This window comes from Aulonocara sp. 'chitande type north' Nkhata Bay, linkage group LG6 (assembly GCF_057382095.1).
Source record: "Aulonocara sp. 'chitande type north' Nkhata Bay isolate Kocher_YH1m ecotype deep benthic linkage group LG6, A_spYH_male_GT1.1, whole genome shotgun sequence".
Taxonomy (NCBI): domain Eukaryota; kingdom Metazoa; phylum Chordata; class Actinopteri; order Cichliformes; family Cichlidae; genus Aulonocara; species Aulonocara sp. 'chitande type north' Nkhata Bay.
In genome coordinates this window covers 34516240-34533432 of record NC_141349.1, presented here as the reverse complement: position 1 = coordinate 34533432, position 17193 = coordinate 34516240, and the positions used below count along the sequence as shown (strand labels likewise).

The window sequence follows — 17193 nt, the reverse complement described above, 5'->3', positions numbered from 1 at the left end:
ATTCAGATACATTTTCCCCAAAAAGTAGCTGACATATGCCACCAAGTGGTGAAAGAAGTTTGCACAGCCTTCGCATAAGCAGGGCTTTTAACGTTAATACCCTTGATTGATTTAACAAGGAAAATTATTATATTACAGCCGCAGGATAAAGAATATAAATAGTACAGAGTTAACAACAAAGTTAAAGGCACAGGCGCACAGCATTACTCTATAAAAGTGCAAAAATTTAAACCAATAATATAAAAAAAGACTAAAACTAATTATAAATCCAAGATTTGCATGACAGTACTGTGATTACACTAAAGTTCCACTGTTGAAATATTTTCATAGATATGCTTATTTATTTATATCGATGTAAGTACGTCATGGGTGACAACTGCTACACTGTTACATACATCGGATGGTTCCATCCAATGTATGGAATTAGAATAAACACTGTATTTCCTTTTATCTGTAAAATCATATCAATTAACTGCCTTTGTCAGAAATGTTTAATTGCAACAAATATAAACGTATCATAAAAATAACTTGACTTGTGACTGTTTATGTTTAAATGGGGCAAAAACAGACAAGAATGACTAAAATTTTAGTTTAATTTGCAGATTAATTTACGTTACATTGATGTTAGTCATTTGCATTTGAGGTTTCCCACAGTTTCAGAAAAGATTAGCTGTGTAACTGTTAATGTTAAAGACAAATTAAACAGGATGATCTCCATACAGGTGAGAGCCAAAGACTGACCTCAAATGCACACAATGTTTATCTTCAATTGGCATTATGGAAATTTCCATTACAGTAGATTTCTTCAGTTGTGACATTCTCTAAGTCTGGTTCATCTTCACCTAAATCTTCACAGTCATTACCGGCACTCTGCAGTTCAGACGTCTCCTTATTTGAGTATATCACAACGTCTTGACTTTCATAAATCTATTCAAACAATGAACAACACATGATGATGTTATGGACGTTGCTTGGAATAACAGTGATAAAAATAAAGAAAGTAAAAATTAAAAACAGTAAAATGTAAGAGAAAAGTGCAAATTGTATTAATAAATAATATGTACAGTTAGTTGTGTTGCCCAGTTTGGTATAATAAGGCTTGTTATAGCTACAGCACACTATTAAGTCTTTGAACTTTAGTTTTCTTACTTTATTTTCTGCCACACGCATCACTTCCTCTAAAGCATCTTCGTTCTGTGCATTTCTGTTCATGACAGTTTCATCTTCTGAAAACACAAAGCGTAAAACATGGTTATGCTCTTTACAGATGCACATTTGAGTACATTTTTGAATGCCAGTGAATCCAAAATGTACCTTTTGCTTTCTGATGTTTGCACTTATAAACTATAACTGCAAAGACACATATCAGTAGCAGCAGCAGGGGAGGAACAGTGTAACCCACATAGTGTCCTGCATCTGAAAAGCAGGAAACAAAACAGAAACATTACACTTTCAACTACATAAATGCAGAACTGTGGGCTCATATTTTCTTTTTATCAATATTTTTACATTTTATCATAATTATTTTATTTCTGGTGTGCTCACCTACAGCTGTTTTTGACTCTCAGGATCATTTTGAATGACTTACATTCACTCCATTCCAAAAATTAAACATTACTTTTGGAGTAGGTACATATTAATCAACAGCAGTTCATACTGAAAGACATCTTTAACAGGTTTACCGGTAATTTGTGTTGAAGTTTTTCCAGGCATTTCGACTGTGGAAGGTACAGTGCTGGTGTGCTGGAGAAAGACTGTTGGAGAACAATACTCTTACTGCCATTAGCGACTTTATTTTAATACAAGAAGCAGAATCACAATATTGTATTAATCTTAGAGGAAATTATGTGGTCACAATTGTTTCAAGACAGTAAGAACTTTAACTGTAACTATATTAAACAAAATAATACAAAGTTACAAAATATAACAAAACAGCTCTAATAAATGCAAAAAGATCGCTACACATGTACAATGACAAGGGCTATTCTAGTCTATTCTATTCTAAATAGCACTAATTAGAAATATCCTAGTATATTACACAAAATTAAATGTATATGTAGTTGTCATTGAGGTGCCCCTCAGTGTCAGTGTCCACTGAATGCCATGAGTCATGTGGAATATTCAACATCTATGGCTTATTTAAAGAAACATATGACAATGATTTAAATTTTAATTTTAAATTGAAGTCTTATCAAAATTACAGTGTGTCTCGTAATCTGTTTTACATATAAAAAGTGGTACAACTATTTATTTTTATTTTCATCTAAACGTGTTCATTAGTGACTATTTGTGAACATCACAGAACATCACAGAGAAAGAGCAGGAAGAAACATTATCTTGTAGTGTGAATCTGCTTTGACTGGTCATGTCAGCTGTTGCAGTGCCTGTCTTTCTCATATATATATGTACATATGTACATATGTACATATGTACATATGCAAATAGTAATATTTCATGAGAAAAAAGAATATTTTGTTAGAATAATAATTAGTTCATCGTATGATTATTTCCTTTAACATCTATTAGCTCTGCAAGGCTGGAACAGGCTGTGTCTACATTGAAGCCACCAAAAATGTAAGTATGCAGTGGTAAATGAGGTTTTCAACAGTCCTATTTTTACACCTGTGTACTCAGTCATCACACTGCAGATGACACGATGACATGAAACATTGATGCGATAGGCTGAGAAAAGGGTGTAACTTACAGCTCTAACCATTTTATTTTCATGTACACAAGACACATTCATCTCACCAACTGACAGCTGAATCTTGGTGTAGTTTCCAACTCTCCTCGCTGAGTCTGACCCACACCAGTATGTCCCAGCATCTGCTTCTTCCAGCTTTGTGATCACCACAGAGAAAGAGCTGGAAGAACCATTACCTTCAAGTTTAAACCTGCTTTGACTGGTTATGTCTTTGCAGCTGTTGAGCTGCTCTCCCTTGCAGAGGAACTTCCTGTTCCTGTCCCGATGTTGTGGAGGATAAGGACACTGCAAAGTTAGTGGATGTCCTACAGTACCATTTATTTTAGTTGACTTGACACAGCACCACTCTGTCAAATGGAAAGAAAAACTATTTGCGTTTCAAAAAATATTAAACTTTCTTAAAGACATTTTTTAGAAGAAGCTGTTTTCTTTTGATTGGTGTAATGAACTATTATAATGACCTCTCACCTTTGACTTCCAGCTCAACAGCAGAGAAAACATCCAGGTCCGAGTTTCTTTGGACACCACAGAGGTATGACCCTGAATCATTTTTGGTTAAACTGCTAATTTTCACTGTAAATGTTCCTGACATTTTTTCATCATCAAGTCTGAATCGCCCATTTTGTTTGGTGTCAGAGGTGATCAGTGCCTGCTGCAGACATGTGGAGGGCCGTGTTCCTCTGCAGATGTACTTTAGACTGTTCTGGTACTGAGACTCATACGGACAACTGACAGACTCAGAGTGTCCTTCATAACTTTGAACTTTGGTCACAGTGTCACAGCAGCTGTCTGTTGAAAATGCAGACGGCATCAGTAAATGTGTTAAAGCCACAGAACAGATATGATCATTTATATTTAGCTTGCTGATTGAGATCTTAAGAAAAAAACGAATACAGCTGAACCAATTATAAAGTGTATGTTTGTGTGTGTGTGACTGTGTGTGTTGCTGTTTGGAGAAGACTTTATTTACCTTTTACTAATTTAAGCTTGACTTCAGTGTAGATATCTTTTCCAGTTCTGGTCACTCCACACCAGTATTTCCCAGCATCCACAGAATGAAGATCAGAGATGGTCATTGTGAAGATTCGTGCTGTTTTGTCTTCATGGATCCTGTATTTGTTTTTCACTGGTTTTGAAGTTGTAATAAGAACATCACTGTCACCACAGTCGTTCTTACACAGATACTTCTCATAAGACTCGTAACCCTGGCCATAGGAGCAGGAGACATTAACCTCACTCTCCAGGTATCCAGTCACATGGATCACCCCGACTGCATTGATCAAACACCTCAGAGCAACTGCAAAGAAAGTATTACACATATTTCACTGTTTAATTTGTTATGTTAGCATTCACAGTAGCAATGTTAGTGCTGTATACACGATGGACAAGGTGTGGTATTCTGCCCGTTACTGCAAAAACAGATCTTTATATTTAATCTAAATCTACCTTTGGTCTGTTTATGTATTTACTCATCTAAACAACTTACCACAGATGGTGAACAGCAGGTTTTGAAAGCTCCACATCTCTGCTTTGCTCCGTAAAAATAGAAACCTAAACGGAAATGTACTAAAAGTATGACCACATCAGTTTGAGTTCCTGCATGTCATGGCAGTGTTGAAGCCTTTAACTTCTGCATTTAGACAACATTTTTAAACTCTTACATTTAGATCATTTGTATTGCACATACAGTACATATGCAACATTTTGCTTCTTTTTGTTTTATTGTCAAATGATTGACAAATATTAAAATAATTTCATAGTGCACAAACATACTAGTTCTCACAGCTCTTAAGTAAACAAGAGACGCACACACATACATACAATATGTATGGTTGAGGACACTCCAAAGTCCGCGGATGTGCTGCAGTGCCATTTTTTCCATTTGATTTGAGAGTGTTGTAGGGCAGCTGGCTGGAAATATGTTCTTATGTTAACTTCTCCTTGCCTTTAAAACTCAGGTGGAGTTTCTGGGCTGGCTTCTCTCTGCTGCTCCGCTCCTGGGTGGAGTTTCTCAAATGAAACAATCCTTCCTACACTTGCCTAGTCGTGGAGTATATCAAGCTGGAAGTTGCAACAGTTCTCTTCTAGATTGTTGTTAGTATGTGGTGACTATTAGGCCATCTCTGTTACCTGTTACTTGCAAGTACCTGCTTGTTCTAACCCAGTCTTGTCTTACTTCTCCTAGTTACCTGCTCCACACCATCACAGAACCCTTGAATATCTGGAAACCTGTTGCCTGTGGAAACCTTCAGTTCTACTTACCAGCTCTAACACCAGCTTTCTGTAATCTCTCATAGGAAGGACTTGCATGTGCAATAACTACCTCCGAGGCTCCTCTCACTCCTAACAAAAGTAAGACTATTAATCACTGTCTTCGTCATGAACTCCAATTAATCCTTTGTCTCCTCTCTAACAGAGTTCCCATATGCCAGTTTGTAATGATGGTGAATTCTACCACAAACTGCTTTCAAACCACAAACAAGTCAAACAGAAACACTTTAAACCTGCCAGACATTATTTGAATCTGCTCTTTGGGTCTGCTTTTTGCCAAAACATGACAGTGCGAGAGTTTGCTTCGACACTTAGACTTTAACTTCTGGGATGACAGCCAGCTCTGTCTACTGACATGTAAGATTACAGGGAGTGCAGAATTATTAGGCAAATGAGTATTTTGTCCACATCATCCTCTTCATGCATGTTGTCTTACTCCAAGCTGTATAGGCTCGAAAGCCTACTACCAATTAAGCATATTAGGTGATGTGCATCTATGTAATGAGAAGGGGTGTGGTCTAATGACATCAACACCCTATATCAGGTGTGCATAATTATTAGACAACGTCCTTTCCTTTGGCAAAATGGGTCAAAAGAAGGACTTGACAGGCTCAGAAAAGTCAAAAATAGTGAGATATCTTGCAGAGGGATGCAGCAGTGTCAAAATTGCAAAGCTTCTGAAGCGTGATCATCGAACAATCAAGCGTTTCATTCAAAATAGTCAACAGGGTCGCAAGAAGCGTGTGGAAAAACCAAGGCGCAAAATAACTGCCCATGAACTGAGAAAAGTCAAGCGTGCAGCTGCCAAGATGCCACTTGCCACCAGTTTGGCCATATTTCAGAGCTGCAACATCACTGGAGTGCCCAAAAGCACAAGGTGTGCAATACTCAGAGACATGGCCAAAGTAAGAAAGGCTGAAAGACGACCACCACTGAACAAGACACACAAGCTGAAACGTCAAGACTGGGCCAAGAAATATCTCAAGACTGATTTTTCTAAGGTTTTATGGACTGATGAAATGAGAGTGAGTCTTGATGGGCCAGATGGATGGGCCCGTGGCTGGATTGGTAAAGGGCAGAGAACTCCAGTCCGACTCAGACGCCAGCAAGGTGGAGGTGGAGTACTGGTTTCGGCTGGTATCATCAAAGATGAGCTTGTGGGGCCTTTTCGGGTTGAGGATGGAGTCAAGCTCAACTCCCAGTCCTACTGCCAGTTTCTGGAAGACACCTTCTTCAAGCAGTGGTACAGGAAGAAGTCTGCATCCTTCAAGAAAAACATGATTTTCATGCAGGACAATGCTCCATCACACGCGTCCAAGTACTCCACAGCGTGGCTGGCAAGAAAGGGTATAAAAGAAGAAAAACTAATGACATGGCCTCCTTGTTCACCTGATCTGAACCCCATTGAGAACCTGTGGTCCATCATCAAATGTGAGATTTACAAGGAGGGAAAACAGTACACCTCTCTGAACAGTGTCTGGGAGGCTGTGGTTGCTGCTGCACGCAATGTTGATGGTGAACAGATCAAAACACTGACAGAATCCATGGATGGCAGGCTTTTGAGTGTCCTTGCAAAGAAAGGTGGCTATATTGGTCGCTGATTTGTTTTTGTTCTGTTTTTGAATGTCAGAAATGTATATTTGTGAATGTGGAGATGTTATATTGGTGTCACTGGTAAAAATAAATAATTGAAATGGGTATATATTTGATTTTTGTTAAGTTGCCTAATAATTATCCACAGTAATAGTCACCTGCACACACAGATATCCCCCTAAAATAGCTGAAACTAAAAACAAACTAAAAACTACTTCCAAAAACATTCAGCTTTGATATTAATGAGTTTTTTTTGGGTTCATTGAGAACATGGTTGTTGTTCAATAATAAATTTATTCCTCAAAAATACAACTTGCCTAATAATTCTGCACTCCCTGTATACTGTTGTTGTATTATAAACAACAGTCTAAGGAGCTTGGAAAGCCTGAAGAGAAAGAGAAAGAACACACACATGTAAAAGAAGCTCTCAAAACATGCAGTTATGCTAATTGGCTTTCATCAAGTCAGCAAAGATGCACGGGAAAGAAGATCAGACACCATCTAGGGAGGATAAGAAAGACAAACACAACAACATTGTCATCCCCTATGTGGCCTGTGTATCAGAAAAACTCACGAGAGTCTTCTCCAAGCACGACATCCCAGTTTACTTCAGACCCAGCAACACACTCAGACAGAAACTGGTTCAGCCCAAAGACAAAACTCCTAAACACAAACTTAATAATGTGGTGTATGCTGTATAATATAGCGAGGAATGCCCAGACCTCTACATTGAAGAGACCAAACAGCCACTTCATAAACATATGGCACAACATAGAAGAGCCACCTCCACGGGACAAGACAAGGTCCATCTGCATCTAAAGGACAAAGGTCACTCTTTTGAGGATGCCAGTGTTCACATTTTGGACAGAGAAGACAGATGGTTTGAAAGAGGAGTAAAAGAAGCAATTTATGTCCACTGTGAGCGACCATCTTTGAACAGAGGCGGTGGTTTACGACACCAACTGTCTGCCATCCAGTTTTGAGATCCCTTCCCAGACACCTTAACGCCCACTCACATTAGAGGTATTTTATGTCATGCAAACGTTAAAGCCAAATGCAAAGACAGACTGTCAGAACAGCAGGGATGGAGCATTCTTGGGTGGCCCTTCTCATAAAAGAATTTAAAAATTTATAAAATTGTTGATATATGCCATCTAGTGGTGAAAGAAGTATTGCTAGGCTTTGCTGTCAAAACATTACATGAACTTCTGTGTTTAACCACCCTGTGTCTGAGGAACCAGCATTGACTCAGCCTCAGAAAATTATGACTCAGACACAAGAACAAGATACTCAGCAGCTAAAGAAAAACATGGAGTTGTGCAACTGCAAGGAGTGAGAGCTTTTCTCTCAGAGTGTGGAGCTGAAGAATAGGAGTTGGATTCATTGTGAAGGGCGTGAGCTAGCTGATTATTTTGGAGGATGCTGTGAGGAGTTAGATATCAAATATTGCATATGTTAAAAAAAAAAACTTTAAAAAAGAAGAAAAAAAATTGGATGAGATCATTTCATGAGTGATTGCATGACCCTGTCTATCAAAATAACAATCACAAAGACAGACCACAGTAGGTTTGTTCTTAGGAAACTGTTCCTGTAGCCTTTAAACAGCATGTTGAACCATCCAGAATTTATGCAAAGACACTGTGATATAATTTTATTTCAATTTTAATATCTGGATACCCTGAAATACTTACCACTACAGTCATTTATATTTTTTACGCATTCAATATGAATGAGTGATGCTTATTTCGAATACTGCAGCATAATTACTGTATTCAGTGTTACACTGAAACAGTGCCAGCAGAGGGCTCAGTGTGACACACTAAGCAGCGATACTGAAAGAGTTTTGCTTTTTCCTTTTTTTTTATTTCACTTTCAGTTTACTAAAAGTCATAAATGGTTGTACGGCTTAAATGCCTGCCCAGAGACCAGTTTCAGAAAATGGGTTTAGTGAAAACTCTTAAACTGCTCAATGGACGGTTTTCTTCAACAAATTTTGAAAACTAGCAAAACTGGTAAAGTGACTAAACTAAATTGGCAGACGGAAAACAGAGTGGGGAATGAGGGTGAGCAGACATTAACGATGCAACACTGACACAGAGAAACACCGTCCTAAAATACACAGAGGGAGCAATCAGGGGATAAGAGACAGGAGGGAAACACAGCTGGGTCAAATCAGGGCTGACAAGACAAGGGAGAGCAAAACCAGACACACTACACACAGAACAGGGACTATCAAAGTAAAACAGGAAATACAGAACACAGGGAAGCCACATTACAAAACCTAAAACTGGACTCAGAAAATACAAAAGGGCTAGGGAGCTAGACACAGTGAGAAAAACACACTACAGTGTAAAAACCATGAGGAAGCCCAAAATAAAAAAGGCGGACCATGGACCGTGACATGATGTCCATCAGTGAAAAAAATATTCACACTTGCTTGGTTGAAAAAAAAGTATTCATTCACTATTTTAGTTAAAATACAGAAGTCTTATCAGTACATTATACTTTAAGGAGAAGCAGTAAAACCCACCTGCAAAACATGTTCCCTCTGACTGACACAGCCCGTTTGCTTTTATCTGTAATTGAATCTATAAATATTCACAGGATGTTTTTCATGATATTAATGAAGTAGGGATCGGATGTTGCCTTCAGAGATGGAGACGAGGCGAGCCTGAGGACAGCTAGGGCCAACCTTTCCCGTGGCATCAGAGAGGCTAAGAGACAGTACTCCAGGAAAATATCTCATTACTTCAAAGACAGCAGAGACTCACGGAGCCTGTGGCGGGGCATTCAGACCATCACAGATTACAAGCCCCCACCACAGACCTGTGATAGCACTATCCCCCTGCTGAACGAGCTGAATACTTTCTTTGCTCTTCATCAAGTTTGCGGACGACACAACGGTGGTGGGTCTCATTAGCAACAGGGATGAGACCGACTACAGAAGTGAGGTGAGACGCCTGGCCACGTGGTGTGCTGACAACAATCTCTCTCTGAATGTGGAGAAGACGAAGGAGATTGTTGTGGACTTCAGGAGAATGCACACCCAACATGCTCCTCTGACCATTGACGGAGCGTCTGTGGAGAGAGTGAGCAGCACCAAGTTCTTGGGTGTGCACATCACAGAGGATCTCTCCTGGACGTACAACACCACAGCACTGGCCAAGAAATCACAGCAGCGTCTCTTTTTTCTCCGCAAACTAAGAAGAGCAGGAGCACCAGCCCCCATCATGTACACTTTCTACAGAGGCACCATCGAGAGCATCCTGTCGAGCTGCATCACTGTGTGGTTTGGAGTCTGCAATGCGTCCTGTCATAGAACCCTCCAACGCATAGAGGATCATTGGTGTCTCTCTCCCCTCCCTCCAGGACATTTACAGCACCCGTCTCACTAAAAAAGCCCTTTGCATAGCGGCTGATCCCACGCACCCAATGCAAAGCTTCTTCAAGCTGCTGCCGTCAGGGAGGAGACTGCGGAGTCTCCAGGCCAGGACCAGCAGACTGAAGGACAGCTTCATCCATCAGGCTGTCAGGAAGCTTAACTCCCTCCCGATTCTGCCTCTTCTCCTCTATGGTCTCACTGAACTCTGTCACATACACACACACACACACACACACACACACACACACACACACACTCTCTGACTCACTCACTGGCCTGCACCAGTTACCAGTCACTTTGTGGAGCATTGGACTGCCATTACCTCATAAGACTTTGTTGTTATACTATCTCTTACCGTACATTACTAAATCTCCATTTGCACTATTTGCCTATTTGCACTACTCTGCCTGGTTTACACTCAATGTCATTTACCCTTACCTGAATATTGTATATTGTATATTGCATAGCTTTCTTGTTAATTTGTATTGTATTTATTTATTTAAATTTTTACTTTTTAATTATTTTATTTGCATTTTTTAATCACTCTCTTATTTAAATGTTCATTTGCTATTTCATCTAGGGTTTGAGAGTAACGAAATTTCTATTCTCCGTATGTCCTGTACATGTGGCAGAATTGACAAATAAAGTTGACTTTGACTTTGACTTTGACTTTGTAAGACAGTGACAATGTTGAACAACAGCGGTACTTTGGTGAGCACCTCGTGTTAAGGATGAATCAAACAGGATCTGCATACAATTGAGACCCACAGTTTAAGCACATATGTACATATTTATCTTCTGTGAGCTTTATGGTAATTTTCATTGCAGTAGCGTTCTTCAGTTGTAACGTTTTCGTAATCTGGTTCATCTCCGCCTGGATCATCAAAGTAGTTCAAGGCGCTTTGCTGTTTGAAGGTCACCACAAATTCTTGATTTCCATAAATCTAAAGAATCAACAAAGATAGTTAGAGGCTAGGGAACCACATATGCTGCAGAGACCCTGGTTGCAGTATATGAGTATACATAGGCTCATATAATATATGTAGTGACAACTTTTATTACAAGAAATATAATAAAAATGTTTTAAATGCAGATGTTTTACATATGACAGATACTGACCGAACCACAGAAGCTGATTTAACCTCCTAGGACCTGGCGTCCACATATGTGGACATCACATTTTGGGTTATTTAGACCAGAATACTCAATTTTGCTCAACATGGGCCTGATTTCTACTTACGAGGACATTATACTGCTACTGTTCTATCAAAATTTAAAAAAAAAAATATCCTCATATGTGGCTCTTATTTTTCTTTAAAAAAAAAAAGGTTAAAAAAATGTAGTAATTCTTTGTTTTTACATTAATTGGGCCTCAACATGCCCAAATATCAAGGAGAAATTAAAAATGCATGTCGTGGAAGAGTTTGGGTCTTAAGAGGTTAAAGTAGCTACAAGTTCTAAAACTGGATGACTTCCACACATCATAGCACGACTATAAAATCCATTAATTTCCAATTAATGTCACATTATACTAAAGAAGCATAAAACCAGCTGAGTGAGCTCTTCTCTTAAATTTTTCACTTTTCTGTTCTAAACATCACAGTAGTCGACACCACTCTATAACATTTCTTTTCATCACTAAATCATTTTTAGTTTTAAAAACTCCTTCTGTCCACAAGCGTCCCTGAGATAACAAGTTTAAATCCAAACCAAAGCAGACTGATAACCAGTTAGCTGGTCAATGTCTCAGTTTAATCAATAATCGTGTGTGTGTGTGTGTGTGTGTGTGTGTGTGTGTGTGTGTATTATACACATATAGGCTTTGGACTTACTCCACCTTCTTCTGCATCTATCACATCATCTGCTTTGGGTGTATTTCTGCTCATGACAGCTTTAGTTGCTGAAAATACAGTTTAAGAAATTTTTCAGCTCTTTCTGCATGCACATTTGAGTGTAGAGTCTGAATATGTGTGTAAATATAAACTATAGCATACCTCTCACATTGTAACATTTGTACTTATAAATAATAACCAGGACACATATTAGTAAAACCACAGGGACAACAGCGTAGGCTGCGTAGAGCACCGCTTCTGAAAAATAGAAACCAATTAAAAAAAGAATAGAAAGTTCATTTTCAGTTACTGGCATTTCAGCACAACTGTTGATCACAGGTGCACGCTTACACAGCTGTTTTGACACTTACGAGCACATTGACTTTACTTGTGTTTAATCCCAGGGGAATTACCCACATTGTAACCATGAACCACATCAACAGACCAATATGCACTTGTCAGCCTCTCTGTAAGGCACACTTGTTCAACTGCTCATGAAGATATAAGTCTAATAAGCCAATCACATGTCAGAAACTCAGTGCTCAGTTGAACATTTTATGACTGTTGGAGCCTGACGGGTCAGTTGGAAAACACTACCTCTAGAGTTTATAGAGAATGGTCTGAAAAAGAGATAATCACAGAAAACTTTAAGTTGGGACGAATTCATTCACATATTTGTTCAAACCAGACACTTATCTCTGCTCCAAACCCATCCAAAACATCTGAAAAAAAATTACAAATGTTATATATACACTACGGCTCAGTTTTAGAAGTTTTAGAACACCCCAATTTTTCCAGTTTTTTATAAAATAATTATGCACTTTAATGTCTGATTGCACTCTGAAATAGATGCATACCAGAGGGTATTGCATGGTGCTGCAGAATGCTGTGCTAGCAGTTTTGGTTCAGGGTGCCTCTCACATTGTGGAACCATCCTTTCGCCTTCTTGACGGCATACAAAAATCCTGCGCGATGAACTGAAGATTTCTAATTTAGATTCCTCAGTCCATAATACCTCCTTCCAGTATTCAGTAGTCCAATGGCGGTGTTTCATGGCCCAGACAAGCCTCTTTGTCTTACTCTTAGCAATGGCTTTCTTGTTGCAACTCATCCTGTCAAACCTGTAGCTCAAAGTCTTCCTTTCACAGATGAAACTGAGACTTGCTGCGACCTTTATTAAGCTGTGCTTGAAGCTGTTGTACAATTACCACTGGATCACTTTGGATTTTACCTCCTTTCACTGGTCTACTTGTTCCTTCTGCCCCTGGTACTTCACAGTTATCTTGTCCTCCTTCTTCTTGATGTCGTGCTCTGGTGGGATTCTGATTTATCTTAGTTGTGGTCTTCTGCTCCTTGTTCAGAGTCTCTTGTGTTTTCCTTTAAGCCAGCCTTTTTGGTAGGATGTCCTGATATCAGCCACTTCCTCTATCTGTTGATGGTGCATCCCATGTGGTTTGGTTATCCATGACAGTTCCTCTTTCTGTGGCTCATCATCATCTGTATTCGGCTTCCTGAGGCATTCTTGGAGCAGCTTGTCTCAAGATTTCCCGGATGCTCTGTGTTTCATTGTGGATTGTGGCTCCGACACTCACTCTTTCTGTTACTCATAAAGCCTCATATAGCCTATGTAAATTTCAAAGTATTTCACTGGCATAAAGAGAAAAAATGACATATATAACATAGAAAGTATAAAAAAGGTAGTGCATATCTTTTTGTCTTCTATTGTATAAATGATAACCCCCTATATAAACACCTGGGGTTAGCTTTTAGCACTAAATACACTATTAAAAAATGTGTTAGGGGCTGTGTTGGATAAAGCAAGATATGCTTAGTTATGCTTATATAAAGATCGATTTATAGATGGGTGGGTGGATAGACAGATATAAAAGCTGTTAAAGAACTTGCAGGTCAATAGTACTTTGATCATCAGTTTTATATGAAAGAAAGTCAAAAACTACTTTATAATCTGTGAAAAAAATGCAATCACTGAGAGTCTAGAAGAGGCCCTATCAACATGGATGCATACTGTGGGAAGTGATGTGTCTGCCTTAGTACACAGTGTTCTCAGCAGTTCCATTTTTGGCAGATTTCTTGCATTTAGTGTGAAACTAGTTGGCTGCTGTACTATTTCATCACGTCAGACAATTGAATTAAAAACTGCAGTCCATGGTTAACAAGTTGGGTGCAAACAAAGACATTAATTTTGCTGTCATATACACAACTGTTCAACTTAACTACTGACAGCTGAATCTTTGTGTACTTTCCTCCAAGTATTTAAGAATCACATTCAACTTTATTAAAGAGACTTTTACAGAAAACAGTGTTTCATTTTGGCTGAATTAATGACATATAACTATGACCTCTCACCTTTGACTTCCAGCTCAACAGCAGAGAAAACATCCAGGTCCGAGTTTCTTTGGACACCACAGAGGTATGATCCTGAATCACTTTTGGTCAAACTGTTAATGGTCACTGTGAATTTTCCTGAGATTTTGTCATCATCGAGTCTGAATCGTCCATGTTGTCTGCTATGAGAGGTGATTAGTGCCTGCCGACGACATGTGGAGCGCTGATTTCCTCTGCACATGTACTTCAAATTGTTCTGGTACTGAGACTCGTACGGACAACTGATAGACTCAGAGTATCCCTCATAGCTTTCAAGCTTGGTCATATTGTCACAGCAGCTGTCTGTCAAAATTATAAATAGAATCAGAAAATGTTGTACAGCCACAGAATAGAGAGAGGATGTTTTATATTTAGCTTGCTGCAACAAGATTGCCTGAGACCCAGAGTTTGTGTGATTTAATCAGTGTCACAGCAGCTGTCTGTCAAAAAGATAAAGGAAATAATCCTTTACACCTTATATTTACATTTTATGTCACCTTGTAATCACTGGAAACACAAACTTGATTGTCTTTAACATCATCTTAATTATTTTACTTCATTATAAAATACATTTTGAGAAGAATGTATTTACCTGGCATTAATTTCAGCTCGACTTCAGTGTAGATATCTTTTCCAAATTTGCTCACCCCACACCAGTATTTGCCAGCATCCACAGAACGAAGATCAAAGATGGTCGTTGTGAAGATTCGTGCTGTTTTGTCATCATGGATAACATATTTGTTTTTCCTTGATTCTGATGTTTTAATAAGAACATCACCGTTACCACAGTTGCTCTTACACAGATACTTCTCATAAGACTCATAACCCTGGCCATAGAAGCAGGAAACTTTAACCTCACTCCCCATATATCCAGTCACATGGATCACCCCTACTGCACTGATCACACACCTCAGAGCAACTGTAAAGTAAAGACAGTATAAAAATGTAATAATTATTTGTTTTGTCATGTCGAAAATCATGTATAATAACATTCCCAATAACAGATTTGTTATTCTTCTGTAGCTATTTAAACGACTTACTACAAAGGGTGAACAGCAAGTTTTGAAGGATCCACATCTTTGCTTTGGTTAATCAAAACAGAAACTTGACAGGAATGACTCGCACACAACAAGGAAGCCAGGGTGGAGCCAGACTATCAGTACAGAGGTGACTGGACATCTTCTAGAGGCATTTTAAGATTTGTAACTGACGTATGCCTCCTAGTGTTGAAAGAAATATTCACAGACTTCACACAAAGAACACTGTAAAAGTTAGGTTTTGCACTGAAATTGTTAACTGTAAGTGTATTTAGGAAACTGTGCTTAAAGAACTTGTTAGGTGAGGCTGTGTGCAGTCAGGAATAGGACCCAAGGTGCAGACTCCGGAGACAGACGTGAACTCAAAAAGGCTTTAATGCTGAACGCAACATGACATAACTAGAAAAACTCAAAATAAACTTACACCGGTGGACAGGCAAAACACACAGCAAAATAAACGGTAGATCGCGACACGGACACAGAGAAACACAGGGCTTAAATAAACAGAGGGAGCAATCAGGGAATGAGTAACAGGAGGGAAACACAGCTGGGACAAATCAGAACTGACGAGACCAAAGAAGCGTAAACTGAACACACTGAGAAAAGACAGAGACCTTCAAAGTAAAACAGGAAACACATAACACAGACTGAACAAAGACACAGCCTCACATGTAGGCACTACAGAGGGAACAGAGACGTGGGACCAGGGCAGACACAAACACTGAGTGGACACGGGGATATAGGAACTAAGGATACACATAGACGCGAACTAGACAAGGGGATGCAGGTGATAGGGGAGACAGAGCAACTAAAGAAGACAGAGACATAAACCATGAGACAGAACTCAAAGAAACCAAAAAACTAGAAAATATAAATAATATCATACACTCAAAAACCCTGGGTCAACGACCCAGGCATCCTAACAGAACTGAAACTAAAATCACTCGATAAACAGGCCCCTTGAGTTTTATATCTTACTATCAATGTTGCATTCACATAAAAGAAGCACAGCAAACATGCATTTTATTCTCTGTTAATTATGTTAATGGTTCAGAAGCAACAGTCTTAGAACTTAAACTAACACCACCACAATGCTACTTTATCCAACCAGTAGCCAAACCAGAAAACTAAAACTGCTGAATTTGCCCAAGGGCCTCCTGGGACCTGGTGTCCACATATGCGGACATCACGTTTTGGATTATCTAGACCAAAATACAAATTAACCTCTACAAGGGCATGATATCCACTTACGAGGAGAGTATACTACCACTGTTCTATTGAAATTTAAAACGAATGTCCTCATATGTGGATCTCATTTTTCTCAGAAACAAAAATCCCCCCCAAAAAATCAGGTAATTCTTTGTTTTTACTTTCATCAGGTCCCAATCAGCCCAAATAGCAAAGAAAAATTAAAAATGCATGGCATGAAAGAGTTCGGGTCTCAGGAGGTTAAAAAGCTGGGTCCTTGAAAAGTTGGTCTAATTTCACAAGAAATGTCAATTATTAGAACAATTATCAAAAAAAGTTTTTTAGTTAAATTTGGTCAGTAAACCAAGAATTTCTACAGTCACAGTTCTAAAAACTCCCCATATATTTGGTAAAGCAGCTAACTAGTTCTGTCAGATAATGCTAATGGAGCAACTATCATCCTTCTTGGTTTAAGCTTGGTAGTGCAGCTGATAACACCCATGTATGCCAACATTTTCTTAAATGTTCCCTGTTCTCTTGTCATATTGTGCTTTGGAATTGTATTTTCCTTCTATTGTAATGCAATGAGCACAAATTAAAACAGATTTGTTCATAGAAAACCTTTAGCTGATTTTCTCTTTAAGCAACTGGGTGACATATCCAGATCCAGCGTGAGAAGTGTGTTGTTATTTTTATATTTAAAAGTTTCCTTTGCAATATGCTTACCACTACAGTCACTTCCAATTTTCACAGAAAGATTCATCACAAAAGAGGAACAACAGTCATGTTTTTCTGTCGTCT

The 17193-nt window shown here is 38.8% G+C and overlaps 2 protein-coding genes across 4 annotated transcripts; both read right to left on the bottom strand.

Annotated features, from left to right (window-relative positions):
* Positions 1–617: 617 nt before the first annotated feature.
* On the bottom strand, positions 618–4242 carry LOC147328271 (polymeric immunoglobulin receptor-like). The gene is made up of 8 exons (XM_086296507.1): positions 4191–4242; positions 3675–4001; positions 3173–3493; positions 2752–3051; positions 1683–1754; positions 1315–1416; positions 1150–1226; positions 618–927 (listed from the first exon to the last, which is right to left on the bottom strand). The coding sequence occupies exons 1-8, from the start codon at positions 4225–4227 to the stop codon at positions 766–768; spliced, it is 1398 nt and encodes a 465-aa protein (XP_086152633.1). The 5' UTR covers positions 4228–4242; the 3' UTR covers positions 618–765.
* Positions 4243–8312: 4070 nt separating this feature from the next.
* On the bottom strand, positions 8313–15280 carry LOC147328270 (polymeric immunoglobulin receptor-like). Of its 3 annotated transcripts, none has more exons than XM_086296511.1 (6): positions 15208–15280; positions 14760–15086; positions 14150–14470; positions 11945–12040; positions 11783–11850; positions 8313–10894 (listed from the first exon to the last, which is right to left on the bottom strand). In XM_086296511.1, the coding sequence occupies exons 1-6, from the start codon at positions 15242–15244 to the stop codon at positions 10742–10744; spliced, it is 1002 nt and encodes a 333-aa protein (XP_086152637.1). In that variant the 5' UTR covers positions 15245–15280; the 3' UTR covers positions 8313–10741. The 3 variants fall into 3 exon arrangements, with proteins under 3 accessions (XP_086152637.1, XP_086152636.1, XP_086152635.1); XM_086296510.1 differs by having other exon boundaries at positions 15211–15273; XM_086296509.1 differs by having other exon boundaries at positions 11945–12037; positions 15208–15272.
* Between the last annotated feature and the right edge of the window lie 1913 nt (positions 15281–17193).